Source organism: Carettochelys insculpta, chromosome 19 (genome assembly GCF_033958435.1).
Source record: "Carettochelys insculpta isolate YL-2023 chromosome 19, ASM3395843v1, whole genome shotgun sequence".
Classification (NCBI taxonomy): Eukaryota; Metazoa; Chordata; order Testudines; family Carettochelyidae; genus Carettochelys; species Carettochelys insculpta.
Window position 1 is genome coordinate 2213210 of NC_134155.1, and position 17099 is coordinate 2230308.

Consider the following 17099-nt stretch of genomic DNA (forward strand, 5'->3'; position numbering starts at 1 on the left):
GGGTTTAGCAGAAGCTGTGCAGTGTCTGAGAGCTGCCGATGCGCTGTCTGTTTGCAGCCCTGGGAGAGAGAGCTGTGCGGAGCCCGATAGGCAGACAGGCTTGTGGGGTTATCACAGTGCAAGGTAGGGATCCATGCAGCCTGGTCAGAAGGGAGGAGAAAAGGGTTCCTACCCTGAGTGCTGACACCCGACGGGGCACTCCCGGGTGGCCCCTGGTTCACTTACCCTGCACTTGGGGTCACACAGCTACAGAGAGGGGGCGTCTGTGATTTGCCACAGGGAGCTCTGCTGGGGTACGAAGAGCGAGTTGTGCTGCTCCCTGCAGACCTCACTCGTCTGTCGAAGCAGATGGGCAGAGTGCTGCCCACCTCGGAGCACAGAGAAAGCAGCTAGGAGGCCCTCTCCTGTTCAGAATATGGGCCTTGCAGTGCACTGCCCGCCCTGGAACGTCAAGGAGTGTGCTCAGAAGGATGCCAGCCAAAGGGCAGGCTGAGATGCACTCGGTGCCAGGCCTGCGGCTGGCAGTCTGGGTTCTGCTTGTGCCTGTGCTCACGTGCTTGTTCGTGGCATTCAGAAGTGTGTAGAGGGTGCTCATTACCCAGCTGTGCTGTCTCTAAAGGAGATGCTGGTGCACGCTTCCAGGTCGCGTACACGTATAGCTCTGTGCACAGCGTGGGCACTCATCTCCAGGCCTGCTTGGCTGTCAGGAGCTGGCCTACGCACAGAGCCTTGTAGATCCCAGCTGTAGGTTGTGGCTAGCTACAGCCCATGTTTGAGATCACATTATCAGCCCAGGGCCCCACATCTCCAGAGTTCTGGACTTGTGCACACGGTTTGTACCCAAGCTACACATTTGGGGTACTTGCCTATAAGTTAGATACCTGATTGTGTGTACACGTGGTCAGCGATCGAGCTAAAAAAGTGACAGCGAAAGCACCTGCAGCTGTTCCTGTGGCTGCAGTAATGAGTAGCGTGCCCTGCACCACGTCTGCCTGTCGGAGCTTTTCAATTCTCCTTCCCCGCTGCCCCGCCCTAGGAAGAACGGCTCTAAATGCCTTGTGCACTGTAAGATGGGTGTCAGCCGGTCTGCCTCCACGGTGATCGCGTACGCCATGAAGGAGTACGGCTGGAACCTGGACCGAGCGTACGACTACGTGAAGGAGCGCCGCACGGTCACCAAGCCCAACCCCAGCTTCATGCGGCAGCTCGAGGAGTACCAGGGCATTCTGCTGGCCAGGTGAGCGGGGGAGGCAGGGGAGGGGTTTGAGCCCAAATTGCTGTCTCCTGCCCTGTGTTCCCCAGACCTGGACTCATTGCTGCCCCCGCCAGCCAGCCGTGCAGTGAAAGGGGCCCAAGAGGGCTCTGAACCCACCAGCCTGTGCTCCCTTTGGTGTGGAGGCAGCACTGAGGAGCGTGCTGAGCACGGAGCAGCTCCTCTGACCCTCCGGAAGCCTGCCTGTCCATACAACACCAGGGGCAGCCCCGCAGGCTGCCCTCGTGGTCGAAGGTACTCGGCCCTGTACGTGCGTGTGTGCTGGCTTGGGCCTGGGTGTAATTCTGGTTTGTGTTTATCCCTCGGGTTTTTCAAGGGCTGTTGACAGTTTCAGCCTGGCCTGACTACGTCCCACCCAGCAGATTTGCAGGCGGCTGCTTCTGTTGCTGGCTCACCCAGGATTGGCATGTGTGTCACAAAACTGCCTCTACCACGGCTTCACTGCTGGGCATAAAGGAGATTCAGTTGGGTCATGGGTTTGGTGACTTGCGCTTTTTGGGCTGCCTGTCCCACCTCCCTCCTCTTGTGCTGGGCTCTGGCGGCCAGAGGTCCCAGCTTGGGCTTCTTCTGTGTGGTTTATTGCCTGTGTCCTGTCTGCGAATTTATACAAAAATCCCTGTGCCAAAATCTGCCCCGATTTGCTGTGCAAGATAAGGTGTAGGGCACTTGAGTGATGAGCTCCACTGCGTGATTCCAGGCTTCCCTTCATCCCCAGGCACGTTCACAGTTGCTGCAGGAGCAGGGTGGGGAGGAGTGCCCCATTTGCACGGGGAGCCAGGGTCTGTCCCCTGGCGCTCCCTGGGGGGCTGGGAGTGTTAGAGAAAGAGCTGAGGAGCCAGTGGCATCACAGAGTTCTAGGGGGAGCGTCGGTCCGTTGCTGGTTCTCAGCCAACAGTGTCCTAGGCCAACGCTCCACTCCAAACTCTGAGCGAGGAGCCAGCAGAACCGAATGATTCCATTTGTTCTAGTGTGTCGCTAAGGGGAGGCCAGTCCACCCTGCAGCTAGCTCAGACACATGCCCTCACCTCAGTATCAGTTCCCCTTTGGAAACCCACTTGCTGAACAGCTGGCCCAGCTGGGAGGCTCTCTTGCCGAGGAAGGGGAGCTGGGCTCAGTGGGAGGGTGGGTTCCTCTGTACCGTGAACATGGCATATTTATTTCTGGGCAGTATTTTAAGCTCAGCTGGGAGGTAAGGTAACAGGAGGCCCGTCAGCTGCCTAGTGAATAGACATAAATATTGCATGTTTCCCAGACATCCCCATAAAGGATGCGTTCAGCAATGTCCTAACTTGACCTGCTGGAAGGAAAAGATACTTTGCCCTCTGCCGGGCAGCAGCATTAGGCAATGCAGTCCTGCGATGCGAAGAGGGCAGGTGACCGCCGACTGCAGCTTCTATGCAGGCCCCCAGTGCGAAGGCTGCTTTTATTGGGGGCAGGATAAAACCAAGGGCAGCTCCTATGCAGGCCCCCAGTGCACAGGCTGCTTTTACTGGGGGCAGGTTAACTCCAAGGGCAGCTCCTATGCAGGCCCCCAGTGCGAAGGCTGCTTTTATTGGGGGCAGGATAAAACCAAGGGCAGCTCCTATGCAGGCCCCCAGTGCGAAGGCTGCTTTTATTGGGCGCAGGTTAACTCCAAGGGCAGCTCCTTTGCTAAGCCCCGTTGGCTTTCCCAGCCCTTGTCAGCGCAGCTCAGAGCAGAGCTCAGTGAAGCGGGATGGGAAATGGGCGTAGCATTGGTAGAGCAAAGCACCTGCAGCCCCAGCTGTGAGATACTTGACTTGTCCCACTGTAACGAGACGCCCCAGCGACATCCTGTGTGCGTCTGGGGTTTGCCACATGGCTGCGAGTGAACAGAAGGCTTTACAAGCCAGTCGGGCTTGGAGGTGTGGCTAGTACTTCACACCCTCTGCAGATCTAGGTGAGTGAGTTTGTCTAGTAGCCACTACGGGTTGAACCTCTCTCATCCAGCACTCTGGGGCCCTGACCGTGCCAAACAAGGGAATTTGCCAGGAGGTCAGTGTTGTCCAGCACATTAGTCAGTAAGCAGCGGAAGACAACCAAGGGTTAAATTACAGCACAGAACACTGAGCCATGGCTGGTGGCTGCAGACAAACTCTGGGGGAAACTCGGCCATGCCCATGCTAAGTGAAAATGGGGTAACTAAAATCAGGCCGGATTGCGGGTGGTGCTGGATTAGAGAGGTTCAGCCTGTAGTACCCCTGGCAGTTCAGTCAGGGAAAGCCCTGTGTGATGAGCTCTGGATTTCTTCTTTTCTCCCTCTGGGCTAGACCTGGCAGCCGGGAAAGGTTTATTTGTACCCATGCTGGGAATGCCGCCTTCACTCCTGCAGTATCCAACTGCAAAGCTCCTGCCCACTCTGGAGCAGTCCCAAGCACAGTGATGGGACCCAGGCTGTTGGTGAAGCCTTTCAAAGACGCAGCCGTGTGTTGTGCCTGTGAGCGTATGAGGCCAGCAAGTGAGCTAAGAGCCACGCTGGGTAGGGCAGAAGGAGAACCCCTGTGCACCTGGTGCTCTCACTGGGATCAGCAGTCGCAGCTGCAGGGGACTTCTCCCCCCTCGTCCCTGGCAGCTTTGGGCTCTCCTCACTAGCGGCGCCCAGGCCTGCTGGCTGTATTCACCCGGGGCAGGCAGAAGGCAGACTGGTGCTCCTGTGCTCGGGCGGCAGTGCCCAGGGCTCATGGGCAGACTGTGGGCTTGGATGTCTGGTTCCCTTGCCGTGCAGAAAGTGGGCTGTCACTTTCCAGTGGTGAACGCGGTGCCTGCGGAGCTGTCCTTAAACTCTCCTCTCCCTCCTCGCAGGGCTGGGCATCACGCTGCTGCAGCCCACACTCGGTATCTGGCAGGGCTGTGCTGTGCCTTGTGTGACTTCCTCCCCAGCTGGTCCCAGTGAGGCCACCCAAGGGTGAACAGACACCTGCTCTGCTCGACCTGCCCCCCGCACCCTGACACACCCCAGTCCCAGCCCCTTGGGTGATGGCTCGAAGTGCTGGCGGCCTTTCCTCCTGGTGCTGCAGGTTAGAGGGATGCTGGGGGCTGGTGAGAATCATTGAGGTCTGCCCCTGCCTTGTACCCGAGTCTGCCCTCCACAGCATGCTGGGAGAGCCCAGGGGCATTCTCAGCATGGTGCCCAGTGCCAGCAGCTTTGAGAGCTCGACCCACCAGCCAATGGGTAGGGCAGACTCAGCAGCAGCCGTTGCAGTGGGACTCTACGTTTGGGGCTTGGCTTTCAGTGCAGAGTGCTGCAGAAGGGCTGCTCCAGGTCCCTGACTGGGACTCCAGAGGTGCCAGGTCAGTTCCCTGCTCTGCTAAAGACTTCTTGTCTGACCCTGGCAGTTCAGTGTGTCTGCCACTGTTCTCCACCTGTCCGGAGGGGGTGACCGCAGTGCCCGGCCTCGTGGGGTTTTGAGGGTGGAGCCACTGAAGCCTGAGGAACACACTGATTCTGGGCCAAGGGGGAGAGCAGTGTAAGCGCCAGAGACAGAGGAATAGCCTCTTGGAGTCTCCAGAAATCCCTGTGTGCTGGAGGTGCTATGCAAGAGGGTGGGAGCATTCCTGCAAATCCCCCCTCCAGAGGGCCCTGCTGACAGGTTGATTTCTCAGCTGAAGCTTCCGGGTGCTCGGGTGCTTCTGTGGCACAGAGCAGACAAACCAAGATAAGCACAGCCAAAGCAGGGCTCCAGGTGTCTTAGCAAAGGCCTGTTGGCTCACAGAAATGAGCTCATTCGGGTCTTTGAACCTGCTCTTGGTGGCCCTAACAGTTGCTCAGTGGGGAAGTCCAAGGTTGAAAATTAACAGGATGAAATAACTCAGGCTTGGTTGTTGCTCTTCCCTGGCTCAGGCTCTGCTGGAGGCAGATAAAACATTAGGCAAAGCCAGTTTGCTCACGCAAACAGGTGATTTGAATTTCAAAATAAAACACCTGCTAAGTTCATAACCTCGTCCCCAGAGAGGCAGGGCCACACCCTGCCTGTGTGCTCTGCCCCTGTGCCTGCAAGAGTAGTTACCAGCAGGGCGTTGGACAGCACGTGGGTGCACAGCCGGAAACAGCCCAGGCCCTGCTGTGTTTGCAGCTAGCAGACAGCGTCCCTGGAGGGAATGGTTTTCAGCCCCATTGTACAGGCATGGGGCACTGGACAGGCAGGCTGGGGGGAGCCCCCCACAGAACACGGTGATCCCAGCAACCTTCAAAAACCAAAGGCATAGAGAGGGACTGCCAGGAGCAGCAGTCACTGCACTGCGTCCTTCAGCTACCAGCTGTTGGCAGGGAACGTGCCCCTTACCCTTGTCAGGTCAGTTCCCAGCCGGCACTCGGGGCCTGTAGCCATACTGGGGCCCTAAGCAGGCCCTGCATAGGCTCCCCACCACTGGAGGGGATCCTGTCCTGGCCTCGGGGTTCAGGTCTGCAGTCTGCCTCCGCACTGAGGCCCTTCCTTCGGGGCTGTAGGGCAGCCCGAGTGGCGAGCAGCCTTGCTCGTGCCATGCTGCTGGCTGGGCGAACCCAGGTACCGGTGCTGGGCAAACAGACCACGCTGGAGGGATCTCAGCACCCTGCAGGTGCTTGGCGGGGCAAGTTGCCAGGTCAGCTGCAGGCTTGGCTTGCTGCCCGCAGCGTCCTTCCTTGCTGGCTGGCGCTCTTGTGGTGCGTGCCCTCCTCCTAGGGGGAGCCAGCGAAAGTGCAGCGAGCAGGGGAGGGGAAATCTGAGGCGCTGGGCTGGGCATGGCCTTGGAAACAGGCTGGTCAGGCGGCGTGTGTTCATTGACCCGATTGCGCTCTGGCGTCGTGGGCCACGGCAGGGCAGTTCTCAGAACAGGTGCGGGTGATGGGACAGCAACTCGAGCGTGTGACCGACTGCTGGGCCCCTCCCAAGGATGTTTTCCAGCACCACAGGGGTGGCTGTCCTGGGCCGCCAGCCTGCAAACAAGGCTATTTTTGGCCTCCTGTAACCATGCAGGATGTCCCCACCCCGCCTCCTGCTCTCTGGTTTCCATTGCTCAGTTCTTTACCGGGCTGCGCTCCGCATGTGGGAGCTGCCCTTGCCCTGGAGATCAGGCAGCTTTGCTCCACACCCACCATTACCTCATGGAGTGTCATCTTGCACCATCTCTGGATCAGATAAGGGACCGAATCCAGCAGCTGCTTCAGTGGGGCCAGTTCAAAACCCCTGGGATGAGGATGTGTGAATGGCTCGCAGGGAGCGGAGCGGCAGTGCCTCCAGTTGTATGCGCTGCCTTGGGCCGAGTTCTCCCCGGGGGTGTTTGTGGGTGGGGAGCACAGACTTTGGGGGGAGGGGGCTGCTTTGGACTCCCCTCCTCTTAGCAGCTGTTCCTTGGGTGCTCCTGTCACCTGCCCCCTGGCATGCAGGCTGCTCTCGTGAATGCTGGAGCAGCGCCACCCACATCAGCTTGGCCCCTAAGGCCCTCGTGGAGCCATTTTCTTACCTCCTTTTGATCTCCCTGTCACTGAAGGCCCTGGGTGTTGCTGCTGAATGTGGCCCAGAGGCTGCCATGGCGGTAGCCCCTGTGCCCCAGCTCGTGCTGTAAGCCTGTGCAAGCCGCAGTACTGACAGGTTTCCCTTCTCCCACAGCAAACAGCGGCACAACAAGCTGTGGCGGTCGCACTCGGACAGTGACCTCTCGGAGCATCACGAGCCCATCTGCAAGCCCGGGATGGAGCTGAACAAGAAGGAGCTCGCCACTTCCGTGGACCAGCTCGCCGAGGCCCCCGGGAATGACAACCACCAGCCCGTGTCTCCAGTCTTTGCGGTGGGGCCGCACGTGGCCTGCCTGCTCCAGCAGGATACCAATGGGGTGGAGGAGCTGTGTGCCAGCAACAGGAGGGTCCACGTGGGGCTCCTGGCCAGAGACTTCCATGCTGAGCAAATTGAGGATGAACTGAACCTGAACGTCAATGGGTGCCCGGCCGGGTGCTGCGTGGCCGAGTCTTCGTTTCCCCTGGATAACTGCCATTCGGCTGAGGCCTTGATGCAACTTGATGAGCCTTTGGAGATGGTCGCAGCCTTCCCTGAGCTGACCATGGACGAGCTGGAGACAGAGGCCCTGGAAGCAGATCTGAACGTGCATTTGGTGCCCATGGAGGAATTCACTGCCTGTTTAAAAGACCCTTCCAGGTCGCCCGGCCGGAATTCCCCAAGCCCACAGCTCCACTCCCAGCCTGAAGCCACGGACAGGATTGATTTCTTCAGCGCCCGTGAGAAGTTTGTGGAACTGTCCCAGGAGAACCGCTCTCGTGCCTGTTCCCACTCCAGGTCGGAGGAGCAGGGGGGCGGAAGGACTGTGGCTTCCAAGGTGCCTGTGCCAGAGCTGTTGCCAGATGAGGCTGCTGGAGACCCCCAGAGAAATAGCTCTGCGGGCACTTGCCCTCCAGCACTGGACGAGTCTTCCACAGATGAGGAACAGCCCAAGGTAGAAGCGCTTGCTGCAGTCGGGCTGTTGGGGGGGCAGCTCCAGCTGCCTGCGTAATGCAGTGGGACCATGGGAACCATCCTGGTCTTGCAGCTCATGGGTCAGTTTTATGGATGAACTCTTAGAGGCAAAGCTGTGCAGAAAGAGCAGCGAAGAGACAGCCATGCAGCTGCCCTGAGCTACCCAGCTGGGGGCTCCTACCCAGCGTAGCCCTGCATCCCCAGCAGAGACAGCAAACAGCCTGGCCCGATGGGCAGCGCTCTTGGGTGCAGGGCCACTGGGGCTCTGGGAGGGATAGTGCAGTGGGGAGAGGCTTCGGCTGCAGGTCAGAGTTGAAGTTCTGCTGGGCCCAGAACGCCGAACAGCACAGAAGGAGCTGGGTTGTCACCTGCAGAGCTGTGTGAAGGTGTCCGAAGGCTTGGAATAGCTGGCGGCAGAGGAGCAGCCAGTCAGAACGGAAGGGCCTGGGCAGAGCTGGGTGCAGGGTGCTATTAGCCATGAGTAATGACCCTCCCTCGCAACCCGAAGGTACCGTCTCTGCACCATAGGACACTTGTGCAGGGGCCGAGCCGTGGGGGGCTGCAGGGCATTGCAGGCCAGTGCCCTCTACTTGGTGGTGGTCTAAAGGGCTCAGTGCCAGGCACAGTGTGAAGGGCAGCCGGGGCCATTAGCCCTAAAGCCCTTGCTCTTGGTGGTCAGTGAAGGTGTGTGCTGCTGGCTGCCCTGTCCAGCCTTGGTGCTCACCCCTGGAGTCGTAGGTCGTAGTCAGTGCTGAAGACAGCTCTGTATTCATGTCTTGGGCTGCAGGTACTGGCACGAGGGTAGCCCATGGCCTTAGAGTGTTGGGGTGGATGGGTGGGTGGCCCAGAGGACACTTCACGTGCAAGGGAGTCTTGACTCTACCCAAAGGGCTGAAAGCTGAGTATTACAGCCGCTGGTTTATTCTCCCCTTCCGCTTGGGGAGTCCCTGCTAACGTCCATTAAGTTTGTCTTGGTTGGGTGTCCGTGTGTGAGAAACGTGACGCTCAGCGGTGCAGCCCTGTGTCTTGGGAGATGAGCTTGGTAGCTCCCTGTGCCTGCTGGGCTGGAAGTGAGGGGTCCACATGCCTGGCTGTGGTGCCGGTCAGCCCTCATTCTCTCTCCCACCAGAGCAAGCGGGCTGGCAGTTCTGCCGGGTACTTGGGGACGTGCTTTTTCCTGGGAAGCTCACTTTCAGCATAGCCCTGGTCGCGTTCTCTCCATCTTGGTCTCAGACAGTGTGGTCCTTCCTAGGATTTTAATCCAGCACCCGCAAGGCACAGCAGACACAGTGCAGTAGTTGTCTCTGCTCCCATCCCAAGCGGCTCCCCAGTGGGAATTGTGGACCATTTAGGCTTGGAGCATGGCCCTTATTAGGGGTTTACTGGCTGCTGGATCGGAACCTATCCAGGGTCAGTTTTGTTTGCAAGCTGCAGTTCTGCACAGGGCAAGAACTCTTGCTCTTGGCCTTGTTTACGTCTAAGTGACTCAAGCTTAACATGCCTTTGAAGGCAGGTGTGTAGTGGGGGATGGTGGTCAGATCCTGGCTGGAAGGTTTTAACTGAGACCAGCGCACCCAGTCTGCCTGCTCAGAGTGAGAGCCTGTTCCCCAACGTTAGCACCAAGTGCTTGTCCCTGCTGGGGGTGTGTTTACTGCCAAATAAGCCAGAGTGGCAGATGTTTTGTCAGCCAGGTTGCTATGTGTTTGGTAATAACGGTGTCCCTTGTTTTCAGGAGATCTCTGACTTGCCGAGCCTGGACCCTCTCACGAAATCCCACTCAGAAAATGCAATCTCTGTGAAAGAAATCGTAACGGAAATCGAATCCATCAACCAGGGCATCGGACTGTGCCAGCAGAAGATGGATGGCTCAGCCAACCATCCCCAAGTGCCAAAGAGGAGTACGGTCCACGAGCTGCCTGGAGAGATGGTCTGGGCACCGGAACACAAGCCTGCGAGGGCTGAGCAGAAGGAGGGAGCTTGTCTTGCACGCCAGGAAAGGGCAGACCTTCCAACACCCGCCCAAGAAGGTGCTCCCACCTTGCAGCCATCCGTGGCCATGTCGGAGCTAGAAGGTGGCGATTCCACCGAAGACCAGCAGGGGCCTGGCGTGCTGCATCCAAACTCTGGCTCAAAGTGGTGTCCAGGGTCCGTTAGACGGGCCACCTTGGAATTTGAGGAACGCTTGAGGCAGGAGCAAGAGCACCAGTACGCTCCCCCCTCGTGCCTGCTGCCTGCCCGCAAGAACTCCAAGAATGACTCCGCAGCTGCCGAGCTTGCACTGAAGGCAAAGAGCGAGGAGCTGTCCCCAGCCTGCAGCGAGAGCGCCAAGGCCAGGGTCCAGAGCCTGGCCTCCGAAGGCGCATTGCCTCATGGCCCTGAACCTCCTGCTGATGCCCCCCCGGCCCTGCCACCTGACCCACGCCCTGTGCGGCCTGCTGTGGCGTCTCCTCTGGCAGTGGCTGGTGCTGAGCAGGACGTGTGCAGGACGGTGGTGGTGTTGGAGGGCTCGAGGGAGCCAGCCGTGCCCTGTCAGCTCCCCAAGAGGATAGAAATTATTGAGTACCCCCACATGGGCTCGGCACTGGAGCTCCGGGAGCCTGACGGCAGCTGTAAGCAGGGCGCGCTGGAGAGCGCGGAGATGGGGCCTCGGGCACTGCTGCCTGTGGATGAGAATCTGAACCCTTCAACATGCACTGAGATGGCGTCTTTGCATCCGCCTCTGCTCGGCCCTTTGGCACCAGGAGCCTGCTCCCCTGTGGGCAGCCCTGAGGCAAAGCACCACGCTGCACTGATTAACCAAGATACCTCGTTGCTCCGTGGGCAGGCAACACACGCACCTGCCGCAGCGCTGGATGCCCTTGGCCACGCACGGGCAGTTCTCCTGGAGGGCGTTACAGAGCACAGCACAAGCACGGATGAGCCAGCAGTGCTGCAGAGCCCCTGGGGGCGTGGGCATCTCCCGGGCGAGGCGACTGGAGGAGCTGCGATGGAGCTGAGTGATGAGGACAGCCCTGAGGCCATGGACACGACCTTCCTCCCAAGTGCCAGCAGCTGCAGCAGTCAGGACCTGTGGCACCCTTCCAGCTCAGTGAGGCAGCATGTGAAGGAGCCTGAAGCCGGGGTGTGGCAAGCGGGACTCACCACACCCTCCCAGATGAAACGCTCGGCCTCCTTAGCCAAGCTGGGCTGCCTGGAACTCTCACAAGGCGACTTCTCGGACAGGGACTCGGGCTCTTCCACTGCCAGCTCCACCCAGCCTAACTCGCTGCCCGCCTCCCCCAGCGCCAGCCAGGGCGAGCATGGGGCAGTGCCGGAGCATAGCCCGGAAGGGGCCTCCTCTCCCCTTGCTGGCCAGGATCCAAAGCCCACCAAGCATTTTGTAGAGCAGCTTAAAACAGCCGAGTGCATTGCCCAGAGCCAGCCAGTGGAGAGGTCCCCAGTGCAGTATGCCAAAGAGTTTGGCTCCGCTCCGCAGGGCTCATGTCCCAGCACAGCCCCTGGATTGACTAGTTCTAAAGTGTCTGCGGAAGGCCCTCTGGTACGAGGCCCTCCGCTCCCAGCTCTGAGGCTGGCTGGAACGCCCAGACAGCAGCACGGTAGGACTCACCCCCTGCGGAGACTCAGAAAGCCCAATGACAAAAAGCGGACAAGTAATCCCTTTTATAATACCGTGTGATCCTGAGCCCTCCGCCGGGACTCCTCCTTAGCCCAGCCCTGGAGGTTCAGCTCTGCGGCAGGTGTAATACGTACGGAACATGCACTTTATTTGTTAATTTTATAGGTTTGTTGTTTGACTGTTCCTGGCACAGGCAGGTGCGGGTTGTGTGTGGTGGGTGGGATGCCGGCTGCAAGGCCGTTGGGGTTTTAATTATTTTTAACTCGAATAACCTCAGTTATTCTTTGTTTTCAAAGAACACCTTTGGTAAGTGACGCTTGCTCTTGGGAATTGGCGCTGTGGCGTGGCAGATTAGGCTGGGACCGAGTCACGGGTCAATCTGAACACACGGGGGCAGGCACCCTGCTGTAAAAAGGAAGGTTGTGCCAAGACTCGTTTGTGGCTGACTTTGGTCCAATGTGGCGCTAAGTGGAACAGCACAACCAGGCTGAGCACTCCTGAAACTGCCTGAGTGCAAACCTTGGGGTCGGCGTGTGCCTGGAGCCCAAAGGCCGCTAAGTCGCACCACGGCCCAAGCTCAAGACTTGCCCCAAGGTGCATGGTGTGTTTCCGGGGGGTGGTGCCGATGTGATTGAAAACCCAAGAGCCTTCCCCGCCCCAAATGCACTGCCTTGACCATGAACGGTGCAGATGGGGACCAGACTGGTTCGCTTCAACCAGCAATCCCAGAACCCCCCTCTCCACTGCTCTGCACCCAGGGCTGCCAAATCCCTTGGACCTGCAGGATCTGAGAGACCCATTCTAGCAGCACCAATTGGGGGGACAAACCAGGGGTGTTCTTTTGAAACAGACAATCCCGTAGGGTTTGAACCCTTCCGTTACTTGAATTCTGCTCTGGGCCTTCCCAGCTAATGGCCATATCAGCTGCTTACCCTCCTCTCCCCACGTGCAGCTGGCTCCCCAGCCCTGGGGCCGATTCCCTTCTGCGCCAACGCAGAGCCTGGAGCACTGATTGCCTGGCCATTCCCTTCCCCTCAGCTGTGTACATACCGTATTTATCTGGATCATTTTTGTTAGCTCTTGCATTGTTTTGTGAACAGACAAGGCTGCATTCTGTAAACTGGAAAACAGACCCACCCAGCTCCAGCCCAGTGGTGTTCATTGGCTTGAGTGGTTTCCCTCTGTAAGCTGCCCTCCCTCTCAGCTGGTGAGACCCCGTTGCCAGCTCTGCCAAATGATACGCCCCTGCTCCCTAAGGCGTGCAAGACTTACTGCAGGAGGGGGTGGCTGGCACATCTGTCCCCTTCCAGGGCAGCTGGGCAGGCGTGGCTTTCAAAGCCCCTCTGAGGTTCAGCTGGCTGTGCAGGAGGAGCACAGGGCAGTGCTCAGCAGAGCCTTTGTGCCTGGCTCGGGGGTGAGGGGGGCAGTGGCGTGTCACTGTAGCAGAGTTAGAACAGTGGAGCTCTAGTGCTCTCCTGCCTGCAGGAAGGGAGCTGTGCCAGTTGAGGGCGCGTTGGCAAGGCAGGGCGTTCTGGGGTCCTGCCAGCCCTGCGCTGTGCCCCTGCCAGACCCAAAATCACTAGCCACGTTCCTGTCTGCTGTGCGCAGCTGCTGGCCGCGAGCTGGGCTGAGCTCTGCCCGGGCAGCCTGGTGGGATGGAACCCGCATGCGATGCCAGTTTGGGGGTGGGATGAAAGGCGCAGAAAGCGGGACAGAGTGCCGCAGTGACTGAGCCACACCCTATTCTCCAGCAGCCGGCTCTGCGCAGGGAGCTGCCCGCGTACCAGCAGCGATGGGCTGGGGGAGCGCAGAATGCTGTCACCGTGCCTAGATAGCAACAGTGCAGGTCCCTGAGGTGTGCAGCAGCAAAGCCTCTTGTGTGCGGGAGGCGTGTTTGAGGCCAACTCACTCTAGACTGGCTCTTTAGCTTTGTTTCTTCTTCTCCATCACTGCTCATGCAGTGCCCAGCAGCTGCTGCTTGGAACAGGCTAGTCCATGTCTCCTGCCCCTTCTGCTGCTGGGCAGCTGGGAGCTGAATCCCCCTGGCTCTGTAACTGACCCAAAGGCAGCAGCTGGCCTCAGGCTAATGTCTCACCTGCACACCTGCCATTGGCTGTGGCTCCAGGCTTCACCGAACTGGCCAGATGATCTTGAGCGAAATGCGGCCTGCCAGGCTGCTTGTGAGCAGGTTGTGTGTTCACGTGGTGCTCTCACTGGGACTCCCAGTCCAACCCCAAGGGTGGTGGGTGGCTGGAGGGGGACCCTTCTGTGCCAGCAGCTCTCATGCAGCAGCTGCAAAGCTCCATGGCCTCTCCGGGGCCGCTCCAGCTGGCTTTGGAGCTGCATAAGGGGCAGTGCTCAGGGCTGCGGGAGAAGTGGTTCTAGATGCCCCAACAGACAGAAGTTCTCCATGGAAATGCCTCTTGCAGAGCACAGGGGTTGGGTGGTGGTAGACAGTCGACAGCCCTGGTCTCCAATACCTGCAGTCCCGGGGCTGCCCAGCCCTTCCCTGGGTGATGGGGGAAGGGTGAACTCAGGCGCAGGGTTGCCTGCATTTGCTGGAATGGATGTGCCGCCAGACCACTGGTGGGAGAAGAGTCCCAGGAGATTTTCAGTGCCACTAGCGTGCTTAAAGAAAAGCAGAGGGTGGGGGGACCTTACCACTGGACTCCACTTCCTTTCCCCGTGTTCAGCTGGGTGCTCACTGCAGCACTGGGGTGCTGGCACTCCTGGCTAGCTAGATTCCTGCTCCCCTGTTCTTGCCCAGCTCTGCTCTAGAGTGGGGCCTTCAGGCTGGAGGGTGCGTGGCCTGGCAAGTGAGGAGAGGCAAGGTGCTGTCCTGGCTGCAGCAGCATTCCCAGGCCATTCTCGCTGACCAGCTGAGCAGGGTTTGCTCACTGAAGGGTGCTTTGCCTGGGGGTACGTTGCTCATCTCCAGCATCTGTCATTCCCGACTGCCCCCAAACTCTGGCTGTCCTGGCCACTGCCTCTTGTGTGGGGCGTGCCCTGAGGTGCTGTGGTGGTCGGCCTTCCGGAGCGCACACATGCACATGAACGGGCGTTACGCTATGGCCTCTTCCAGCCACTCAGGAAATGTATGGTGTGAATGTGCCCATTGGCTCCCTGGTGGCCAGGTCCTGGCATTGGCCTGACTCCTGGCGGTCAGCCTGAGCCTGGGTCCCTGCTTTATTGGAGCCAAGTGGGGTTCGGGTCCAGGCTGCCTCAGGCTTCCTTCCAGACGCAGCTCTGATCAGATCTAGACTAGAACCTGACGAGGCTGGGGAATGATGCCCATGCATGCGCCTAGGGCAGTGACTGCCCTCTCCTGTCATCCCAGGGTGCTTGGGTTGTGCAGCCTGTCGGGGGAGGGTGACACCCCCCCGTAGCGTTCCCGGAAGGTGGGGTGACTGGCTCAGAAGAATGCCACCTACCTTTCCTGAATGTGGGGAGCCTCACTGGGGCAGGAGATGGGATGAGCACAGAGGTGTAACCTCTGGCAGGGGCAGAGGCCAGAGCAGCTGAGCTCTGCTGCCGAGTGACACGGCCTATGCACCCTGGATCCTGCTTTGGCGCCGAGGCAGGTGCCTGGTGCCTTTCGGTTTTTCTTTCTGCAAATGTCTTAGGTGCATTTGTTTGTAGGGACTGTTCCTGCTCCCAAATGGACAGCCAGGCTGGCTCCCGGCAGCAGAGTTCTGGGTTCGGGGGGCTTTGCCTTGACCCCTCTCCTGGGCAGTTCCTGTGGTCCCAGATCCGTGCCGAGGCACGTGGCCGGTTGAAATGGGAACTCGTGCACCGAGGTGCAATTCAATGTTCTTGTTACTGACACGAATAAATCTTTATTTTGCGAATGAAGCGGGTGTGGCTGCTTCCGTTTGTGGGCCGGTGGGGAGGGCTGGCACTGGGGCCTGTGCGGCACTCATGGGAACCACTGGCCCCCAAACAGCTGCGGCATGGTGAGCGCAAGCAAGCAGCTGCCATTTGCCACACACGGCCACAGCTGGCCTGCTCCCTAGCAGCCTAGAGGGTTGGGTTGCTCTCACCTCCTGACTGCCCCACCGGTGGAACTGCACCCCTGGGTGCCTGTGTGGGGCTTCCGTGACTGTGCTGGCTACAGCACGTCTCCCAGGCAGGCATCCTGCCTTGGTATAAGGCAGCAAGAGAGGGGGGCTCCACGGCAGGGTCATCGCGCTCCGCCTTAGGGAAGTGCAAGGTCAGGCTGCTGGTGATGGTCTCTAGCGCCTTCTGGCTGCACGGGCAGGCCCCAGTTCAGAGCTTTGGAGATGCGCATTTACTCCTCCTGGACAATCCTTGGCCATCACCCAGCACCACAGAGGAGACTCTGGCCCCCTGCCATGCATCCCGCCCCGGGGGCATCTGGCTGTGCCCTTGGCCAGGCTATGGGGAGATGCCCGGGAGAAGGCAGCACAGGAACCGTTCCAGCCAAATGCCCTTTCCCTCACTACAGTGCAGCGTGGCACCCGAGCAGGGAGCCTCGCCGGGGCGGAGAGCTGAGCGGGGCAGGTTGGGTCGCTGGTGCACAGGGAGCCACCCAAGGAACCGCTGTCCTTCATACCGCAATCTCAGCAGGCAGCACTCCACTCTCAGGCCAGCCCCAAACCGAGGTGCCTGAAGCCGCATGCAGCGCACCCGCTGCTGGAGCTCATCACCGCTGGCCCCAGTGTCCTGCCCCAGCTCTCCCTGGCCTTCCACAATTTCCTGGGGCCTGGAGACAGGCCAGTGACTTTCCCATCCCTGGACGCGCTGGGCAGCCAGCTGTGTGCCAGGGAGGGGCTGGCCAGGTCTGTACAGTGCACTGAGCTGGGCACAAGGGCAGTCGGCAGAACTGCACAAGGCAGCTGTGGTACATGCTCATTGTTCAACTGGGAGAGGCACTCAGCCTTCTCTGCCCAGCAGGGCCAAGGAGTCCATCCAGCCTGGTGTCAGGTTCCTGTCTCAGCTGGTGCACCCTGGTGCTCAGCTAAGCCTCCAGGAGAGCCCAGCTGCTGCAACTCAGCCAAAGGCAGCAGTGGGGCTGGCGGGAGTGGGAGGGCAGAGGTTAGATAATGGGCTGGAGCAGCACTGCTATGCAGCTGAGGGCTCGCCAGGCCTGGTGCAATCTGGACTAGTACAAGCGGGACTGGCCTGGACAGCTGGGTCACAGCAAAAGGCGTCCCCAGTATGTCCAAGGTGGGCAGCCTTCCCCACCCATCCCCTCCTTTCCTGTGTGCCTGCGCACCCACCTGGTGCTGGCTTTGCCCTCCAGGTTCCCAGCTGGCCAGCTGCACTGCGTGAGCTGCCTGCTGGACTGAGCCCACAGGTACCAGCCTCCAGCAGCCCAACATCCAGCTCCTGGCTTGGACTGTGCTCAGTCTACACCTGCCCTGAGGCATGTCCCAAGCTGGGCCGCATTCTCCCCGCTCTTGTCCTGCTGCAGGGGGTTGAGACCCAGCTGGGGGGCCTTGGAGTCTCACCTCTGGCTGCAGGGGCCAAGTGTGAGCAGGTTAAGGAGGGAGGTTGGCAGAATTCCCCCTTGCAGTGGGGCCATGCTGGCTTGGCCCTGCTGCCTGGGGGGTCTGGCCATCTTGAGGCAAGATGGGCAAGCTGCTCACTTGGAGGGACAGTGTTGGCACCTCCTTCTCCACCAGGGGCTGCAGGAGCTGGGCCCTAGCTGTGGCTTCCCCTGGGGCAGCTTGGGTGACTCCTTGGATCAGGTTCTCCCAGCCTGTTCCCTGCAGAGTGAGTATCT

At 59.6% G+C, this 17099-nt stretch overlaps 1 protein-coding gene across 2 annotated transcripts in view; it reads left to right on the forward strand.

Moving 5' to 3' along the window:
- Nucleotides 1–15219, forward strand: part of SSH2 (slingshot protein phosphatase 2) — a 177491-nt gene extending 162272 nt beyond the window's left edge. For both annotated transcript variants that reach the window (XM_075014051.1, XM_075014050.1), the window contains 3 exons: nucleotides 1037–1237; nucleotides 6880–7717; nucleotides 9470–15219. In XM_075014051.1, the coding sequence (XP_074870152.1) occupies nucleotides 1037–1237; nucleotides 6880–7717; nucleotides 9470–11413 (2983 nt within the window). In that variant the 3' untranslated portion in view covers nucleotides 11414–15219. The remainder of the gene's footprint in view (nucleotides 1–1036; nucleotides 1238–6879; nucleotides 7718–9469) is intronic.
- Nucleotides 15220–17099: the final 1880 nt, after the last annotated feature.